A 20,228-nucleotide genomic window follows, 5' to 3' on the forward strand; every position below is an offset into this window, starting at 1 on the left:
CCCGATTAAGTCCCTCTCCCTCATCAGCTTGAAGAGCCATCAGGGTTCCCTGACCTGTGGGAAGTCCAAGGACCGCCCACCTCCATCCAGGTTTAGACTTGATTCTTGAGTCTGTTCTTCCCTTGAGAGTCAGTACAAACAGGAGAGTGGGAGAGGAGCCCAGTGGTAAACACTGACCTGGCCCATTGACCTGGCTTGGGTCAGATAGGCATCTCTGATTCTCTCCATGTCTGAAAGACTGGGAAGACCACCAGATATTTCTATTACAGAGAGGACGAACAGAGTATGGAATTCAGAGTGGGCTGTACCCAAACCTCCCAGAACAAGTCTGGGTCTGCTTGGGGAGGGGAGGTCTTTTCTCTGTACTAATTTGCACTGTGTTTACCCTGGAGCAAAGGTAAGAAAAAGTTATCTCTGCCCGAGTTGTGAAGTCTGCATATGGGAACAGACTGTTGGGCTGCTGTGACCTAAACTTAGGAAGATAATGAGGGGTAATAAAAAACTATGGTTATCTACTTTGTTCCTTAAACCATGAAGAAACAGGGAGGTACAGAGGGCACTAGACTTGGAGGCAAGAGGATTGATTTCCGACTACAGTTCTAAAAGCCAGATGTCAGAAAGCCACTTCATGAACCCCACCCCCACAAACTGTTTCTTTTATGATGTTGAGGATTTCTGTCTTGACTCACCTACAGACTTATTGGGAGGGAAAAAAAAAGTGAGATCCTATATGAAAGAATGGTTTGGAAACTCAGCTTCTTCTGCCTGTGTGACGGTTAGACCTTGTTGTCCATTTAAATGGTTTTGAAATCACCTAGGAGACACACCTCCTGTGTGTGACTTTGAGGGAGTTTCCAGAGAGGCTTGGCTGAGGGGACAAGACTCAGCCTGAGTGTGGATCTCACAATCCCATGGGCCAGGGGTCCCAGGGTGAATAACAAGGAAAAGGAGAATGACTTGAGTACAACATCATCTCTCTTGCTTCTCCACTGCAGATAGAATGTGACCAGCTGCCAAAAGCTCCTGTCGCCGTGTGTTCACCACCATCATGGACTGTATTCCTTCAAACTGTGGGCCCAAATAAACTCTTCCTGCCTTTCTTAACTTTTTCTTTGTCAGATATTTTGTTAGTGCAGTGAGAAAAGTGACTAACACAGCCTGGAAGTTATTGTCCTTGTTTATTATATCTTTCTGCACAAGTGTTCCCTCTCACATAACAAAGGAGCTCAATAGATAATTATGAATTGTCTGGTCAATGATATGAAAACTCATTTCCTGTGGGTACTTTTCCAAAATCGTATACAAGGGACAGGGCAGAGACAGCACTGTGCCTTAAAGTGTCATCTCAACAGAGCATAAACTCTAATAGGCAGGCACCATGGACATTGTATTGTTTCACCAGCTGGACATGCAACACAGTAGAGAATTAAGAAACATTTGTCCAGTGATTTAAAGTAAAATCATGGAATAAATGTGACAAGGTCTAGTGGACTAGAAAAGCACATCTATTTCTCATTTTTGTTCTCGTAACTCCTTTCCCCAGCCCTCCAGCAACTAAATCCTTCTGGAATTCTGCTGAATAGAGCAGTCGGCTAAATATATCCATTTAAGGACACACAATCAATGACTATCTTAAAATAAAAGCCACTCATTCTGAGTTGTAGAAGAAATATCTTAAAATACAAAAAAAACCCCTCAAGGCTCTGTAATTATTCACTTCTTCTAGAATGTTCATTCCAGATTTCATAACTTTGAACATCCTGGAATGTCCTAATGGCTCTGTGTTTGAAAACCATGGCAGAATGAAGCAGCTCTTCCTGGAAGCATATCCGTGACTCAGACAGAAATTGGATTAGAGTGGTTCTGAGGGCAAAGGAGAGTTGGGGGGCAAGTCAATCCTTCTCCTTCCCTCTTCCACCCTGAATGCATTTGCATGATGTTGCTCTTAGTGAAATTGAAATGAGTCAGCATGGAAGAAGACAAACTGAAATATGACTTCCAAACCAAAACCAATTACTTCTCTCTCCATTAAAGCAGTCTTTGAAGTAACAGAAATAATAATAATAATAAATAGAGGCCATTATAGATGTGAGTCATAAATACCTGTCATGTTCAGAATTCTTTATTTTTAATCGTGGAAAAATATACATAAAATTTACCATTTTGACCATTTTTAAGCATACAGTTCAGTAGTGTTAAGTACAACCACATTATTGTGAACCAATCTCTAGACCTCTTTTCATCTTATAAAACTAAATTCTGCATCTATTAAACAAAGGAACTCTCCATCGTCCTCCCCCAGCAACCAGCATCCTACTCTCACTCTCTGTGGGCTTGACTGCATGAGGCAGGTCACATGAATGCAAGCACATGCTATTTGTGTTTTTGTGCCTGGCCTGCTTTATGTGGCGTGGCACCCTCAAAATTCAGCCATATTATGGCGTATGTCGATGTTTCCTTACTTTTCCAGACAGAATAACATCTTGTCATAAATCCATACCACATTTTGCCTTGCCTATTCATCCATGATTGGACATTTGGGCTTTATCTTCATCTTAGCTATGGCCATAGGTATACCTCTTAGAAATTTAGAACAATTTACAGGTGGTTGTTTGTAGTAATAAGAGCGGCAGGGCTGCGTCCCCAGCACCCCGGCCGCCTGCACGGCTAGCTTTACCCAAAATAATTACACAGACACTGTATTCTTTTAAACACTGCTTGGCCCATTTCTATCTAGCCTCTTCTCGGCTAACTCTCACACCTGAACTAGCCCATTTCTAGTGTAGCCCACGAGGTGGCTTACCAGGGAGATTCTAGCCTACGTCCATTCTGGGTCGGAGCTTCATCGCGTGTTTCTCCTGGGAGCGGGCAGCATGACGTCTCTCAGAGGCTTCTGCCCTGGAGAGGAGAGCTGTCGAGTCTGAGCTCACTTCCTCTTCCTCCCAGCATTCTGTTCTGTTTACTCCTCCCACCTATGTTTTAACCTATGAGGGCCAGCCAAGCAGTTTATTTTTTTAACCAATGACCTTCCTCCATCAGTTGTTAGCTGCCACGTGGGTGCTGGGAACTGAGCCCAGGTCCCCCTGCAAGAGCAACAAGTGCTCTCAACCATAGCCATCTCTCCAGTTCTTCATACATTTTTAGACACTTTGTGTATTTGTGTGTGCTGGGGATGGGGGGCTTCATGCCATGATGTGCACTTGGAGATCAGAGGACAACTTGGGGGTGGTTGGTTTTCTCTTTTGACCCCATGGTTCTAACTTGAGTCATCAGGCTCAGTAATAAGCACCTTTTCCTGCCTAGCCGTCTTGCCAGTCCAAGACCATTTTTAATGGTGCATTAAATATTTTTCACTTTGCAAAACAGGTTACATAAAGAGGTTCTATTTTATTTTCAGTGCCATCTGCTGTAACTCTCAGTTTTTGCCTTTATGGATGATCAAACAGCAATGCAAAAACAAATACCTAATTTTTATAATTAATTCTATAAACTAAGCTTTTCTCAAAATAAGCTTAGGTTAAGGAGAAATCAGCCAAATCTCAATGAAGCAGTGGTTTCTGAATGGAAGAGTCTCAGAAATAGAAATATAACAAAAACATGTTGGCATTTAAAAAAAAAAAAAAAAAACAAAGAACTTCAGAAAAAAAATCCCCATTGTTGGTGACAGCCAGGCGCCAGGCTAAAAGAACTGCATGTCCTAGCGTCTTCTGAAGATAAGAAAGGCCAGAAATAAGTTAGAAGAATTTGTCCTGTTTTCGTGAAAAACCCATAAAGAGAAATGATTCATGGGGAGGTATGGCCTTTGGCTGCCTTTTTTCTTTCTTCTGCCCGTCTGGAACCGAGATGCTATGATCAGAGCTGCAGCCACTGAAGACAAGCTGCATACCAGAACGGGAGGCCCCAACCTCTGAGGGTGATGTGCATAGTGCATGAGCTTGTGTGCACAATGTGAATAGTTCACAGCCAAGCGCTGAGCAGGTCCTTAAAAACGGACCAGATAAAGTTACACGGAATGTCTGTTTGGACTTTAAGGTATGTTGGTAGGAAGGGACATAATCCCTCTATATGTCCATATAAAAAAGATGCGATATTAAACCCAATGCATGTCCCTACAGCAAACACTAGAATCAATTACTGTTAACATTCTGCCACATGTGCCTTTTCTGACAACCTATGTTTACCTTGCCAAATACTTCCAATATCTCCTAAGTTTATTCTCCTATCCAAGCACATAGCTGTTCTCTTCCCTAACTCCCTGCTTTTAATTAGCCAACGTTTCCAGTAGATTGCATTACTGTTCCACTTATTGATTTCCCCCTTCTGTGTAGGAGGATAATACTCCCCCGCTGGCTCCAGGGCCAAGGGAACATCAGGGAAAGGGAGCAGAACAGTAGAGAGGGGTGCTGTAAAACATTGTCTTCTGATAGTGGGGCAGCCATTGCAATCAGGAACACTGGCAGCTGTGGTGACATGCAGAAGAGCCATGCCAAGAAAACAAGACATGAAAGTAGGTTTGAGGGACTAGTTGGGGAAGAAAGGGTGGGTCAGGAGGGTGTGAGGTAGATAAAGATGATAATGGGGGAGTGATGATGATCACAGAACATAGTATGTGTATGAAACTGACAAAAATGGGGGGAAAAACAGCAAAAAGATGCTGCACCGCCCAGTGGTGAAACTTCTCAAATCACTTCCTGGATTTTGCATTGAGATTATTTGGGGATCAAAAGGCCTTCCTGGAAAAAAAGCAGCAGTGAGCAAGAAGTAAACTCAAGCAGACAGTGGTGATTAATGACTGATTATTATTAGACTACTCCCAGTGTGTGTACAGCAGTTTTGAAGGTAGTGCTGAGTCAAAATGTGTACCTTGTGTTTGGTTTGACCTTGAAGCCCTTTTCAATCCGAAAGAGCATGCTGGTTAGCTTGTGTCAACTGGACACAAACTGGGCGAGAGGAACCTCAGCCGAAGAACTGTCTCCATCAGGTTGGCCTTTGGGCCTATCTTCGGGGCATTTTCTTGATTAATGTTTGATGTGGAGAGCCTAGCTCACTATGGACAGTGCTGCCCTAGACAGGTAGTCACAGATTGTATAAGGAAGCAAACTGAAACCTGGCAGTGGTGGTGCACGCCTTTAATCCCGGCACTTGGGAGGCAGAGGCAAATGGATCTCTGTGAGTATGAGGCCAGCCTGGTCTTCAGAGCAAGTTCCAGGACAGGCTCCAAAGCTATATAGAGAAACCTTGTCTTGAAAAATCAAAAAACGAACAAACAAGAAACAACAACAAAAAAGAAAGCAAACTGAGCTGGGCATGGTGGCACATGCTTTTAATCTCAGCACTAGGGAGGTAGAGGAGGAAAGACCTCTGTGAGTTCGAGGCCAACCTAGTCTACGTACTGACTTTTAGTTTCACTTAAAGAAAAGAAAAAAAGAAAGAAGGAAGGAAAGAAAGAAGGGAAAGGGAAGGGGAGGGGAGGGAATGGAAGGGAAGGGAAGGGAGACATCAAATTGAGCAGCACACCAGCTTCCCATGTCAGTCCCTGGCTCCAAGTTCCTGCTTTAACTGCCTTTGAGACAGGGCTGTAAGCAGTAAGTCAAATAAGCCCTTTCCTCCCCAAGTGAATTTTGGTCATGGTGTCTCATCACAACAACAATAACCCTAACTAAGATAACTATGACAACTGTATTATTAAGAGCACAGGCTTTCTCGCTCACACCCCCACTTCCTGGATGCCATGAAGTGAGCTGCAGTACTCCTCTAGCCCCTCCCCGGCTTGGTGAACTGAAATCATAAGCTGAATAAATTCGTCCTATTTGGGCTTATTTATTTCAGCATCAGGGGTCTAATGCAACCAAGAGGAATAGGTGAGACACGAAAGGCTGCATATTTCTCTCATATGTGGACTCTAAAATAAATATGTGGAAATAGAAGAGGAAATATTACAAGTAGAAAATGTACGAGAAATGGGGAGGACAATGGGAGATGAATATAATCAGAATGTGGTGCACACATGTATGAAAATGATGTCCATTATTTTGTACAGTTGCCACACACTAATAAAAACATTCATAAAACAAATACGGTACAGCATTGGTAATGACCTGAGTTCCTAGAAACACCTGTGGTGAATCCTACTTCATTCATGGTGTTAATCAGAAAAGTAAACACAAAGTTTTAAGGTCAACTCACAAAACAATAAAAACCTCAGAACCAACACAAAACCACTAAGGATTTGATAGATAAATGAGTGCAAAAAAACTGGGAATTTCAAGGCAAACCATTACTAGGATTTGGTGTCTATCTCTACACAAACCTATGGTGGGTCAGCTACCCAATAACCAGGCCAGCTCATCCTTCTGTCCTAGTATGCACACTAAGGTTTTCATCTGTGTTTTTGTTTTTTAACTTTTTAAAAAACCAGAGGTGTGGAGGAGACGGACCTTCCACCCTAGACCATGGCCAAGTTCGACTGTAACTTCGCGGAGAAGGCCCCGAGGCTAGTATCCGCTGCTGTGACTTACTCGAAGCCTCGATTGGCCACATTTTGGCAATACGCCAACGTTGAGCTGGTTCTCCCAACCCCTGGTGAACTCCCTGCAGCTATTCAGAGTGCGAAAAAAATAATTCAAAGTGCTAAAACTGGTAGCTTCAAACATCTTAAGGTTAAGGAAGCTGTGCTGAATGGTTTGGTGGCCACTGAGGTGTGGATGTGGTTTTATGTCGGAGAGATCATAGGCAAACGTGGCATCGTTGGCTATGATGTGTGAAGACTGACCTTCACATCTGATTTTATTTGCGTTCTTTCAATATTCTTGGGCCACATGATGAGACTGCTATCTGAATAAAATACCAACTGTCCAAAACAAAACAAAACAAAAACTGTTGGACTCTGGAGTCCAAACACCGAGAAGAAGTCGCCCCCAGAGACCACCTCACACACCACAGCCGATGCAAAAGCATGAGGATTTTATTAATTCTGTCATGACAGGGTCCCCCAGCATTCGGGAAGCCGAGGGACCTGGAATAGCTGGTACAGTCTATTTTTAAAGGGGCCACAGAAGCAAGTGGGGTTGTTCTTTGACTATTCTGATTGGTTTATTCGAAAGGGCTATTACCAATAATTGACTGGAGAGCTGTTGCCAGATCAGATGAGGTAAGAGGTCATTTTGACCCCGTTTCCCAGGGGACTGAACCAAAACATACGTATATGGGTAATTGTTCAGGAACTGAGTACGTGCGAGTGTAGCTGTTAGGTCCTTGGTTCCCAGGGGAGGAGGGGAAGCACTATGGCACAGAGGCTGAGAGGATTCAGAATTGTCAAAAATGGCTTTAGGATTGTCTTAAAGTCTCACAAAACAAAACAACAACAACAAAAAAAAACCAGAGGCGTGGCAGAGATGGCTTATTGGTTAAGAGTTCTTGTTGCTCTTTCAGAAGACTGGAGTTCAATTCCCTGCACCCACATCTGGGGTCTCACAAGCAACTGTAACTTCTGCCCCAAGGGAATCTCACACCCTCCTCTGGTCTTCTTGAGTACACAGGAATACACAAGCAATAAAAAAGAAAATCTCTTTTAAAAGATGCAAAGAGAAAATTATTTAAAAGAAAATATACCATTGCCTGGATCATACTTGAAAGAGTTCTGTAAGAAGCTTGGGACAAGCCGGGCGGCGGTGGTGGGGCACGCCTTTAATCCCAGCACTCGGGAGGCAGAGGCAGGCAGATCTCTATGAGTTTGAGGCCAGCCTGGTCTACAAAGGGAGTTCCAGGACAGGCTCCAAAGCCACAGAGAAACCCTGTCTCGAAAAACCAAAAAAAAAAAAAAAAAAAAAAGAAGCTTGGGACATGGCAATTTCAAAAGTATCCTCCAATTTTAAGATGTGGGGAAGATTATGACCATTGGTTCACTACTTGAGTCAACTCTAACCATGTTTGTCATGTAGCACTGACCGGGATCTCCAGGGGCTGTAGGTTTTAACAAAATCAATGGCACTTCCTTGGTGACTAGCTGAGGGTAGTAAGTGATCTGGCTTGTGATTATGTTTTTCCATTTTGTGACTAGCAAACAATTTGTGAGACAATACCACCAGATTTGGGGGAATGTAGGGTTTTACACAAATTATATAAATTACAGTTTTAGTATCTATTAGTAATCCATGCTTGAATTATTTCATAGAAAAATCTGATTCCCTGAGACCACCATTTCTATATCTGAAACTACACAGTGTTCTCTCGTAAAGTACTTTACCTCATCAACCGGCACTGGATTTCAACTCTACACAAGACAATCAGAAAACAAATTAAAAAAAACTAAATAAAAAAACTGCCAGTTACCATGGTAAGAAGTTAGTGGTTAGTGTAATAATTACCTCTAACACCATCAAATAAAGCTTTCCTGTGGGTATGGTTATGGTGTTGTGGGCTTTCGCCTTTTCCGTGTACCATCGTCAATGACCATAGTTCCTACTGATGCTCAGATCATCTCTAACTTGCCTGGTGGAGCCCTCCTCATACAGGCTCGTTTTTTGTCCCCACCTCTTATTACTCAGGCAGTTTTTTCCCTTCTGGCAAAACATGTGTCTCCGTCTCACTTTGCGTTTTCTGTGATACAACTAACTTGGAAGCAGTCATGTCTTCTAGAAATTTACTCCAATGAGGAGCAGCGCTGCAATCAAGAGCTGACAATATTTCTTCTGTGCCAGTGGGCAAGGCTGGAAAAGGATCCCCGAGTTCAAGGCTAGGTAAATGGCTCAGCAATTAAAATGCTTGCCAGGAAAGCATAGAGAACCTAGTTCAAATCCCAAACACTCACATAAAAAGTGGGACTTGGGGGCTGGAGAGATGGCTCAGTGGTTAAGAGCACTGTGTGCTCTTCCAAAGGACCCGAGTTTGATTCCCAGCAACCACATGGTGGCTCACAACCATCTGTAATGAGGTCTGGTGTCCTCTTCTAGCAGGCATATATGCAAACAGAATATTGTATCCATAATAAATAAATAAATATTTAAAAAAAAAGTGGGACATGGGAAGTTTATTCCTGTAATCTTAACACTAGGGAGGCAGAGGTGAGACACTCCCTAAAACTTGCTGGCCACCTAGTTTAGCTGAATCAGTGAATGACAGTCTCAAAAATTAAGAGGGGGAGGGGTTGAGGAAGACACTTGACGTCCACCTCTGACCTCCACGTGCACATAAACAGATGCACACAAACTCATACACATGCAAAGTTACTTTATATTGATGAGTACAAAATTTAAATTCACCTAGTAGTATATGTCTCTGGTATTAGCTATTGGGAAGCCTGAGGAAGGAAGGTCACACCATGTGGCTTCCAGGGACCAAACTTAAGTTATCACACTTGGCATCAAACACCTTTATAGACTGAGCTGTCTCACTGGCGCTGGCACGTTCTTTGTTTGAATCACACATCTTCAGAACAACCACTAAATAAAGCAAGGAGAAAACAAACAAGACCAATGAGAGAAATACAAAATTGTACAGAAGACTGATTTTTCTTTTATGTTCCTTGTTTAAACTTACCGGGAAGAATCTGGAAGGTCCTACCCACAGTTATAAAGTGATAATTTAGTGTATTTCAGTCTTTGCAAAGAATTTATAAACGCTATTTAGTAATTTATAAATGCTATCTAGAAATGCGAGACAAAAAAAAAGTCACGACTACACTTTTAAACTTGATGACAAAACAACGTTTAACAGCTCCGTCAAAGAGATTTGTGGTGGGGGAGGGGGGAGAAACCCAACAGTGCCGAGTCCGTCAACTTGCAGAATTGAAGATGGGAGAGTCGAGAGAGAAACCTCCACCTAGGCTAGAGCGGCTCCACCAGCGACAGGAACTTCCGGGGTGGGGCCCGCCTAGTGCTTCCCCCTCGGGGAATGTGGCCTTTTAGTGCTGCTGAGCTTGGCAGTCGCTTGGCCGCTACTTCTGTTACTTTAAGACGGTGCCTGAGGTTGGGGGTGACCATGGCCAAGAGCAAGTTCGAGTACGTGCGGGATTTTGAGGCTGACGATACCTGCTTGCCGCACTGCTGGGTTGTGGTGCGGCTAGACGGCCGGAATTTCCACCGGTGAGCTGGCGGGGCGGGAGACCGCGTGCGGCGCCTGCACTTCCGGGAAATGGGCGGTTCCCAGTTACTGGGGTAACGCGGCAGCCAATGAGCACTCAATATTGAGCGTCACCGGAAGGGCTTGCTACTGTCAGACTTTGTTGCCAGCTAGTTGAGATATTGAAAAGCAGTCAGCTACTGTAAAGCTACGTCACAGTAGTACAGCTACTGTGAAGAGCCCGTGCTACTTAAGCTGAAACCAGTTAAGAAACCAGTTCTTAAGCAAGAACTTTGTCGGGGGGAAAAACGTCACATCCCGGGCCAGCACTTGAACTCCAGTCAAATGTGCAACCGTTCAGTTATCTTTGCGGACTGGCTGTTAAGAAAGAGGCCTCCGTAAACCTAGAGACGGGCAGGAGTTGACAGCATGCCCCTTTCTCCCTGTCAGTTTCAGATAACATGGATGGCTGCACTGTAGTCAGGGGGAAAAAGAGGGAAACAGTGTAAACCGATGGGGACTTAATATTAATAAAGGGTTACGTTATTATTAGTTATTATCATTTTGCAATTGTATAACTACATAGAGATATAAAATGTGTACTGTGTACTTAATAAGAGCCGGGCAGAAATACATTTTGATTTCTTAATCATCAGGACTATTTACCCAGTAACGTGAACTTCACAGGAAAGTCAATTAAAGCCTAGTAATTGTATCTTTTTTTGTCAACTGATTAAAGCAAGAAAGAAAACTTGCAATTTTTTCCCTCTGTGTGTATGTAAGCGTGTGGTCAGTTTTCGGGTGTCACCCCTCAGAGCTGTCCACCTTGTCTTTTTTGAGACAGTGTCTCTCAAGGAACTTCCTTGGAACTCACCAAATACTCTAGCCTGGTGGTCATCTGGCCCCAGGAATCCGCTTGCCTTCACCTCCCCAGCATTGGAATTGCAAGCTTGTGCCACCAACCACCCCCTCCTTTTGTGTTTCAGTGATAGAACTTAGCCTTCATATTTATAAGACAGTTTACCTGCTGGGGCGTTTCTCCATCTCTGGGCTGTAGTTCTCAAGGAACTTGTGGCATCGTCCTCTCTTAACTGCTCCATGGATGGTGTTGGTAATGACCAAGTCTCCGCCATATGTACCCTTCTCTTTCATCTGTGAAGATTTGCTGAGAAGCACAATTTTGCAAAACCTAATGACAGCCGAGCTCTCCAGCTGATGACCAAATGTGCCCAGACAGTAATGGAGGAGCTGGAGGACATTGTGATCGCGTATGGACAGAGTGATGAGTACAGCTTCGTGTTCAGGCGGAAAAGCAATTGGTTTAAAAGAAGAGCCAGGTGAGTTTTTGTTTTGTTTTTTTGAGACAGGGTTTCCCTGTGTAGCTTTGGAGCCTATCCTGGACTAGCTCTGTAGACCAGGCTGGCCTCGAACTCACAGAGATCCACCTACCTCTGCTTCCTAAGTGCTGGGATTAAAGGTATGCGCTACCACTGTCCAGCTAGCCAGGTTAGCTTTAAAACCAGCTCTCTGTTAGGGTTGTTTTTTCCCGTTCCCTGCTTCTCTTCTTAACTCAACAACAGCTGAGATCTTAAAGATTTTGGGTGATGTTGCATCTACAGAGGTCACGTTTCCTATTTTAACTATTTCTTTCTATTGAGGTCTAAGCATTCCTGTGCTATCTATTTTTCAGATGCTTTCGCTATCTGATTCTTTCCCATCTGTATCTCATAAGTTCGGCTTCCAGACTGACCTACATTGAATATTTAAGACTGTAAACAGAGAGTATTAAAATAGAGTATTAGTGATTCATAGGTAGCTTTGCCAGTGTCATTCTTTTCCATTAAAGTATTACTTAAACATTTAACTAAGGAGATAAATTTGATATTTAATCTGGTAGTATAATGAAACTCTTAGAGGAATCAAATTATATGATGAATTGGTATGTTTTAAAAATATCGGTTCCCCTTCTTCCGAGACTGAAAACAATACCCAAACCCCAAAGCAACAACGACAAAGTTTTGAACCATAAATTTATACTACATGCTACGGAGAAACATTTGGAATGTGCTTGATAGTTTTATGTCAATTTGACCCAAGCTAAAGTCATCTGAGAATGAATCTCAGTTAAGAAAATCCCTCCAGAAGACCTGACCGTAGGGAAGCCTGCAGAGCTTTTTCTTAGTGATTGATAGGGGAGGACCCAGATCATGTAGGTGGTCCTGAGTTCTATAAGAAAGCAGGCTACCCTCTAAGGAGTGGACTGGGGGTGGAAGGAGGTGGGGATGGGAAAAGAGGAAGAAAGGGGAAGTGGGTTGGTATGTAAAATTAAAAAACAAAACAAAAAACAGTAAACAGCACCCCCTCCGTGGTTTTTACATCAGCCCCTGCCTCCAGGGTCCTACTCTGCATGAGTCCCTGTCCTGACTCTCTTCAGTGATAAACCCTTTCCTGCCCAAGTCATGGTGTTTCATTGCAGTAATAGTAACCCCGACCAAGATAGTGAATGACTTAAATAGAGGCAGGCTACATTCAAAACATATAGCCAAATGTTAGTAGTTTTTCTTAGCTGAATATATTTTCTCTTCTGGCCGGCTGGACAGTTTGTGTACTTTCTCTGTTGCATCCACAGGTCCTATCTTGGTGTCGAATTAATATCAAACACTTTCTTTTCCCTTCCACCCAACCTGTCTTGCATTTGCAAGTAAGTTCATGACTCTCGTGGCCTCCCAGTTCGCCTCCAGCTATGTGTTCTACTGGCGGGATTACTTTGAGGATCAGCCACTTCTGTATCCGCCAGGATTTGATGGCAGAGTCGTGTTGTATCCTAGCAACCAGACCTTGAAGGACTACCTCAGTTGGCGACAGGCAGACTGTAAGTGGCACAGTGTGACAGTTCAAGTCAAACTACCAAACCTGTACATTAACGCCACGGACCTCATACAAGGTTTGCTCACTGGTGTGTTGTTTAGAGTCAAGTATTTAAAAAAAAAAAAAAGTTTTTCTTTTCAACAGAGTCTTGAGTGTGCGCATGCGCGTGCGCATGTGCATGCATGTGCATGTTTGTATATGAGTGTATGTGTATGCGCTTATGTGTGCTTGCCTCTACAAGAGCCAGAGGAAGAAGTGGGATGTACTGCTCTGTCACTCTTCTCTGCTTTATTCCTGGAGCAACTCTGGCAGCTAGCATGCCCCAGAGATCCTCCTATCTCCAACAGCTCAACAGCTCTGGGGTTCCAGGTGCACGTGCCTTTTATTTTATTTTATTTTATTTTATGTATGTATGTATTTATTTATTTATTTTTTGAGACAAGGTTTCTCTGTAGCTTTGGTGCCTGACCTGGAACTAGCTCTTTCTTGTAGACCAGGCTGGCCTGGAACTCACAGAGATCCGCCTGCCTCTGCCTCCCGCGTGCTGGGATTAAAGGCGTGCGCCACCACCGCCCGGCTCCACATGGCTTCTTACACTGGGATCCAAACTCAGGTCGTCTGGCTTGCACAGCAAGAACTCTTACCTGTGTAGCCATTTCTCCCACCTCTGTTAGCTTTTTAAAATCAGAAGATAAGGCAGTCTTGCATTTGCACTCAGTTTATGAGAGCCTGCATGGTGGCAGCTGCCTTTTCACTCTGAAACACACACACAGAGACACATACATGTGAAGTCATAAGTTGCACAGTACCTGCTCTTCCCTGCCATTTCCCTGGAGTTATCCACTGATCTGTGAACTTTCAGAGCATCAGTGCCAGCATCAGTGGCATTTGTGTTGTGATGCCTGCCTTACATGACTACACTGATGTAGCATGAATTCTAGTTGATCTTAATAATAAAAACTCAGAGTCAGATATTAGGGGCTGAAAGCAGAGAGATCAGAGAAGCAGAGTAGCCAGCCACTAGAGAGTTTCTTACCTCTACCAATGCTCAGACCAAAGGGACAATCCGGTCCTCAGACTGTGTCCGCAGACTTACTGCCTAGACTGCACTGCTCCTCAGACGGCACTGAGCTCCTGTCTCCTCCTGCTTTAGGTTCCTCTTTCCACCCAGCCATATCACTCCTGTCTCCACCTCCCTAGTGCTGGGATTAAAGGCGTGGGGTCCCAAGTGCTGGCATCACCTTTGTGTGAGCTCCGTTTCTTTTTTAGACAGATTCAATCTTGTGTAGCCCAAGGTGGCCTGAACTAACAGATCCCTCTGCCTCTGTCCCCTGAGTCCTGGGTTTTAAAAGTGTGTGCCAACACTGCCTGGCCTCTAGTGGCTTAGCTCTGCATTCTGAGAGTAAAACACAAACAAAATATTACTACAGAATGAGGCTTGTAATTGCGTGTTTTTATTTGCCAGAAAAATTGGGAATGAAACTGAAATAATATAAATCAAGTAGGCTGGAAAATATTTCTAGAATGAATGCCTATGTCGGCATATTTGCATAAGGTATTACTGAAATGACCACGTGAAGCTGTTCTCAGGGAATAAGTCTTATGTACCTAGCCCTTTCCCTGTCTGTCCCCTGTGTAGGTAGACTGGGCAAGCCACTAAATGTTTCTGAGATCTGTGTACTTTAAAGTGGTGAGAATCTAGGTTGTGGGTTTCTGGAGGCATATATAGTCTCTATATAAAACAATGTACAGAATAATAGTCTCTATATAAAACAATGTACAGATACTATAAAACATACTATTATATATTTATATATAACTAAGATTCAGTATACATAAATGTTATTTTGTTTTCCTCACAGGTCACATCAATAATCTTTATAATACAGTGTTCTGGGCCCTTGTCCAACAGTCTGGACTAACACCAGTCCAAGCCCAGGAGAGATTAAAGGTATAAAGATCCTATGGCAGAAACACAGCTGACAACATTTGCTCTGGTCTCTCATAGCATTTCTGGAATATTCTCTTTGGTTCCTTAGCTTCCTTTACAGCTCATTTTGAAAGGCTGTAAGATCTCAGTAGCAGAAGCTCTCCCTTGCTCACTGTCGGCAGGGGTTGGTTATTATGTCTCCCTGGGCTGCTGTGCCAGCATGCTTTCTCTTGACTCCAGCTGCGTCTTTAGATGGTACATGCGCTCTTCTTATTCCTGCACGGCCTCTTCCCTCATGCTATGTCCTCCTGGACTCCTGTTGTTTCTTAGGTTTAGAACCCTGGAGAATAGTGAGAGTCAGTGCTCTGAGAGTCAGAATACCATAGTTCTGTGTATCCTTTCTGCCTCAGTAAAGTTTAGGAATACTAGTTCATGCCTCATAGGTTTATGGAAAGAACTTTGATGCATTTAAACCCATGGAGAAGTCCTAAGTAAGTACTGCCCTTCCTTCTGAGATAGTACTCCTCCCTGTGGGATGATTAACTCTGCAGTGTGGTGATGCATTGTGACAGCTCCTGATACAATGTCTTCTGTGTTATGATTCCTGGGGTAGCTGTCTTTACTACTGCTGTCAGTAGTGAAGACCTAACACCAGCAGGCATGCCAGCAGCCATGTCTAGTTAGAGGCAAAATTAGATTTTGTTTCCTCTTAGAAGAGTAAAGGCAGCCTTCATCCACTTTTTCTCTCCAGAAATGACATTGTGATCAAGCAAGAACCATTAGCACCAAGTTTCTATGCAGAGTTCCTGTTTCCTGTCAGCGCCAGCCCACATAGTCTGGACAGTGCAGCAGAGGGGGATTGATGAATGTGGACATCTAGATCCCATGAGGATGTCAGGGGCTGGTAATGATCTCGGTTAGATGAGAATGTCAGGGTGTAGCTCAGCAGTCGAGTGATCTGAAGATGAACGCTAGCAGTCCTGGGGACAGGAGTGTAGGAGAAACCGACTGAGCTTTATCTCTCTTTGCGTCTCCCCAGGGAACTCTGGCCGGAGACAAGAACGAGATTCTGTTCTCTCAGTTTCACATCAACTACAATGACGAGCCACAGATGTACAGGAAAGGGACCGTGTTGGTGTGGCAGAAGGTAAGACTATCTATCTATTAGGGAAAAATGGTAGTCAGGACGCGAGAGCCCTAGTCTTTCCCAGGTTATGTTTTGCCCACCACCCCATGTGTGGTAAGGTGCTGGCTGCTACCAGGACATCGATACTCTTCAAGAGAAGGCAGTGTGAGGAACATTTTGGATGCTTATTTCGTCAGTTAGAAGTGGCCTAGAATCTCTCAGAGTCGATGTGAATAGTATCATAGAGTTTAAGTTAGTTCTTGTTTTCTGCTGGAGAGATGGCCCAGCAGTTAGGAGCATTTGTTTCTTTCTAGAGGACTCGGGTTCAGTTCCCAGCACCTACATGGTGGCTCGCAGTCATTTGTAACTCTAGTTCCAGGGGATTCAGTACCTCCTTCTGACCGCCTCAGGCATGGCATGCATGCGGTATACCTAAGCAAAATACTCATACACATAATATAAATATAAGCCAGGTGTGATGGCACACTCCTTTAATCCCAGCACGTGGGATATAGAGGTAGACTCTTAAGTTTAAGGCCAGCCTGGTCTACATAATGAGTCCCAGGCCAGCCCTGGCTACATGGCGAGGCTCTATCTTAAAAATAAATATTTTTTAAGGAGTAGACTATAGGAAGAATTTTGCTTTCATAAAACATTCAAAAACTACTTCTCCCCATATCATTAAATGGTCCATCCACTCCAAGACAGCCGAAGTGCTGAGCACTAGAAGATGTTGTAAACAGGGGAATGGAGGTAGCAAAAAGACTTTTGACTTTCAGCAATTTCATGAGATTCTCCAGAAATTCACACTTGCCTTAATATTCTTGGATGCCTCCATTCTTAATTCCACCAATATTTTCTCTGCTATCAACCCATAGGCATAATTATTTCTCTAAATTCATTTCTTTTCCTGTTAGTTTTTTATGAGTACCTGCTTTTAAGAACTAAAGGGTGCCTTGAGAGTCATCCATCTCACTGGTAAGCTCTGCTCATTTACTAGCTTTTTCCTCCATGTTTGTTCTTTGGTACAGCCTTGGATAGGCAGAGGAAAAGTACATTCAGGTCCATAGTCAGTAATAACCAGTGAGTTCCCTGCTTTGTCCTTAAGTCTGCTGTATTAGTTGGTGCCTCCGGAGAAACAGCGACAGGATAAATATGAATATAAGTATAAATATGTATTCACATATACATATATGTATATATATATATATTCTAATATGTAACACCGGATTTGGTGTTACACCCTCGGTACAGTTCGCACGCCACTGTACCTAACGCCAGGCAAAGGCCTGGAGGTTGAAAAAAACACACAGAGAGACCAGGGTCATTCGAAAGGAGATCAGCTGACTGCCACTTTATTCAGCCTTTGGGAAGTCCTTATCTACCTAACTGCAGCTCAAGGATTTCTGCCCAGGCAGGTGGGAAATTACCATATTAACAATGGAGTGAATGCCCTGTAGCTAACCACCAGGCGGGGCAGGCATAGCACAGAAACAAACAGGAAGCTTAGTTAGTTGATCATAAACTGTCCCCGCGAATGCACCACAGGAATAAGGGAGACCAGGGCCCTACACTAATATATATATTAGTAAATCATCTTACATTAAAATAGTAACAGCAGTTGTCTCTCACCTAAGAAGATGAGAACCCATTTGTTACCTGGTTCTTGGGCTACTCCTCAGCAGCTGGAGTTGTCCCTCAGGGGCTGTCTCACACTGGCAAGGGAGAGAACCCTGCGATTGCACAGTCCACAGGGCTGAGGTGCTCAGCAGTCCTAACCTCGCACTGCAAACCTTCAAGGCTTCCTGGGTTTGCTGGTCCTAAGTCAATGGTGGGAGCTGATTTTGGTACCAGAAAGTGCTGCCCACACTGAGAGTGGGTCTTCCATGTCAAGTAAGACAGTCTGGAAAATTCGTTAGCTGAATCTTCTGACTCAGATGATTCTAATTGGTGGACAGTTGTCACAGTCACTCTTCAAAATACAGTAAAGTCACCTTTTTAGAAGACGTGTTGAAAATTTTGGTTGCTAAGGATCCACCCAGAGCTAGGTCTCCTAGAGAGGAACTTTGCTCAGATCTACAGCCACGGCCCTAAAAGTACTGTTTTGTTCTGTTTGTTTTTCAGACAGGGTCTCACTGTTTAGCCCTGGTGGCTTGAAACTCACTATGCAGGTTGGGCTAGACTTGAACCTATAAAAATCTGTCTGCCTCTTGAGCGCTGGGATTAAAGGTGTGTGCTCCATGCCAGCCTAAATGTATTTCTACTTCAAAAGAAAGATGTCTATTGATAAAACTCTTAACCGTCAGTGGCATATCAAATAAAAAGGTGAATTTCTCCCATAATTCTCTTTGTGTCCCTCTCCCACTCACAACACTGTCCCTGACTTTGCCCGTAGGTGGATGAAGTCAGGACACAGGAAGTTAGGCTGCCTGTGGAAATGGAGGGGCAAAGGATGACTGTGACCCGGACCAGGACCAGGCCCGTGCCCTTGCACAGCGATCTCATTGGGGACGCTTTCTGGAAAGAACACCCAGATATTCTGTCGGGAGAGAACTGACCCTGCATTCTGCAGTTCTGCCGTGCTTAGCCATGCAGGTCTCCCGGAGGCTCCTCTCCTTAGGTGGCTCGAGCATCCCTAGCCCCAGGAGAACTGTAAGGAGCCACATGACTGGAACCCGGTGGAGACAGAGAAAGAAGCAATGGACGGAGGCGGCGTATCTCACTGTGCTTAAACAGAATACCTTTTTTTTTTCTTTTTTTTTTTTTTTTACGGTGTTAGAACATAACTTTGGCTCTTTTTAAAATCATGATCCTATTTTTATAAAGAACTATTCATGCTTTGCTGGATGAGTCATTTTTAGCTGTGGCATAAACCTCTCAAAATCCCGTCACCTCTTTTCACCTCTGATAGAAGGGGAGCCCAGACTTTACCCTCACCCACCTTTCTGAACTCGAGAACCCGGTGACTGCACATTCCCACTCTGACACCCGCGTGCTTGTACTCATGTTCTCTTCTGGCGTGAAGTTAAATATGGCTTCCTGCCTGCACGATGCCTCCAGATTGAGGAATCCCAGAGAACACTCGCGGATTGGTGCCAGTTCCCCAGGGTGGCAGCTTTGGCTGAACAAACGAGGAGTGTTCTGGGTATCCCGCACCATTCCAGGATTGATTTTTCTGGAATCGTTAGCATGATCGTCGTCATCTCTTACCAGGGACATAGTTTTCCAGTCCCCTACCTCTTTGGAAGGGAAGATTTTGGGGAGGTGTGCGTGTATGCAAATGAGGCTGGAGAGCAGCTACTCCGTGGATGCTGGAAGTACTTCCCTCGGAAAAGCGGACTTTGCGTTAGACTTCTGGGCAAGCATTTTCAAACAGCCTCTGTTGTCACAACCATAACCTTGGAATTCGAGAGCACCAGGAGGCCTGATATGGTGGTTTAGCCTAATCCTAGCACTCAGGAGGTTGAGGCAGGAAATTTGAAGCCAACATTTGAAGCCAAACTGGACTACATGGCAGGGCTATAAAAATGGGTGGAGTTGGAGGCTCTATTGATTTCAGAGGTTTGAAAATAGCCCCTCCTGCTGATGGCAGGATGGTGTTGGCAAGGGGGCAGAGAGTAGTAATAAAAATCATTTGTTGCCAAGGTGTTGGACTCAATGGGAAAGTCACGTTTCTCCTTGACCTTGTTTTATGTTTTAGAAGAAAAGGATTATTTGCCTCCATCAGGAATTAATTAAAAGACAGCCTATGTCCTGCTTTCTGGTCTTGATTGCAGAATTTCCAGCCAAGAAGAAAATGTATTTTTGAAAGAACAGCGTCTGGCCTCATCCCTCACTAACTGACACCCCATCTGCTGATGCCTTTTTTTCCTTCCTGTTCTCCCCACTCCCCAGGAAGAAGCAATAGAGCTCATGTTTGGCAACTGCTAAAATCTTTTTAAGGGAGGGGAAAGTATAATAAAGATTTCAATTTCTTGGCCCACTTAATTGGTTTCTGCAAAATGAGTCTAACTTGTGTGTGTGTGTTTGAGGAAGCTAGGAGCATATACCCACGTGGCAGACATCCAGACACTTCTGGATACATTTTAAAAAATGTTCGTTTGAATGCTTAATTTGAAAGTGCCAGTGTAAAACACCCATGTGGATATTTGGGACTCAGCAATGTGGGTTTTTTAAAGCCCAAAGGCTTCTGATACACGGCTGTCAGCATTATAGCACTTTTGGCAAGCAATTCCCTCAGCATAC

General features: G+C 43.9%; 1 protein-coding gene and 1 pseudogene across 3 annotated transcripts; both read left to right on the forward strand.

The window, feature by feature from the left end:
• Window positions 1–6,452: 6,452 nt before the first annotated feature.
• LOC101998839 lies at window positions 6,453–6,804 on the forward strand (annotated as a pseudogene).
• Window positions 6,805–9,891: 3,087 nt separating this feature from the next.
• On the forward strand, window positions 9,892–19,955 carry Thg1l (tRNA-histidine guanylyltransferase 1 like). Of its 3 annotated transcripts, none has more exons than XM_005368161.3 (6): window positions 9,892–10,082; window positions 11,220–11,396; window positions 12,762–12,931; window positions 14,790–14,878; window positions 15,897–16,004; window positions 18,379–19,955. In XM_005368161.3, exons 1-6 carry the CDS (start codon window positions 9,892–9,894, stop codon window positions 18,538–18,540), a joined length of 897 nt encoding a protein of 298 aa, XP_005368218.1. In that variant the 3' UTR covers window positions 18,541–19,955. The 3 variants fall into 3 exon arrangements, with proteins under 3 accessions (XP_005368218.1, XP_026645593.1, XP_026645594.1); XM_026789792.1 differs by having other exon boundaries at window positions 9,904–10,082; window positions 12,762–13,003; XM_026789793.1 differs by lacking the exon at window positions 9,892–10,082 and having other exon boundaries at window positions 11,330–11,396; window positions 12,857–12,931.
• Window positions 19,956–20,228: the final 273 nt, after the last annotated feature.

Source organism: Microtus ochrogaster, unplaced genomic scaffold (assembly GCF_000317375.1).
Source record: "Microtus ochrogaster isolate Prairie Vole_2 unplaced genomic scaffold, MicOch1.0 UNK30, whole genome shotgun sequence".
Lineage (NCBI taxonomy): Eukaryota > Metazoa > Chordata > Mammalia > Rodentia > Cricetidae > Microtus > Microtus ochrogaster.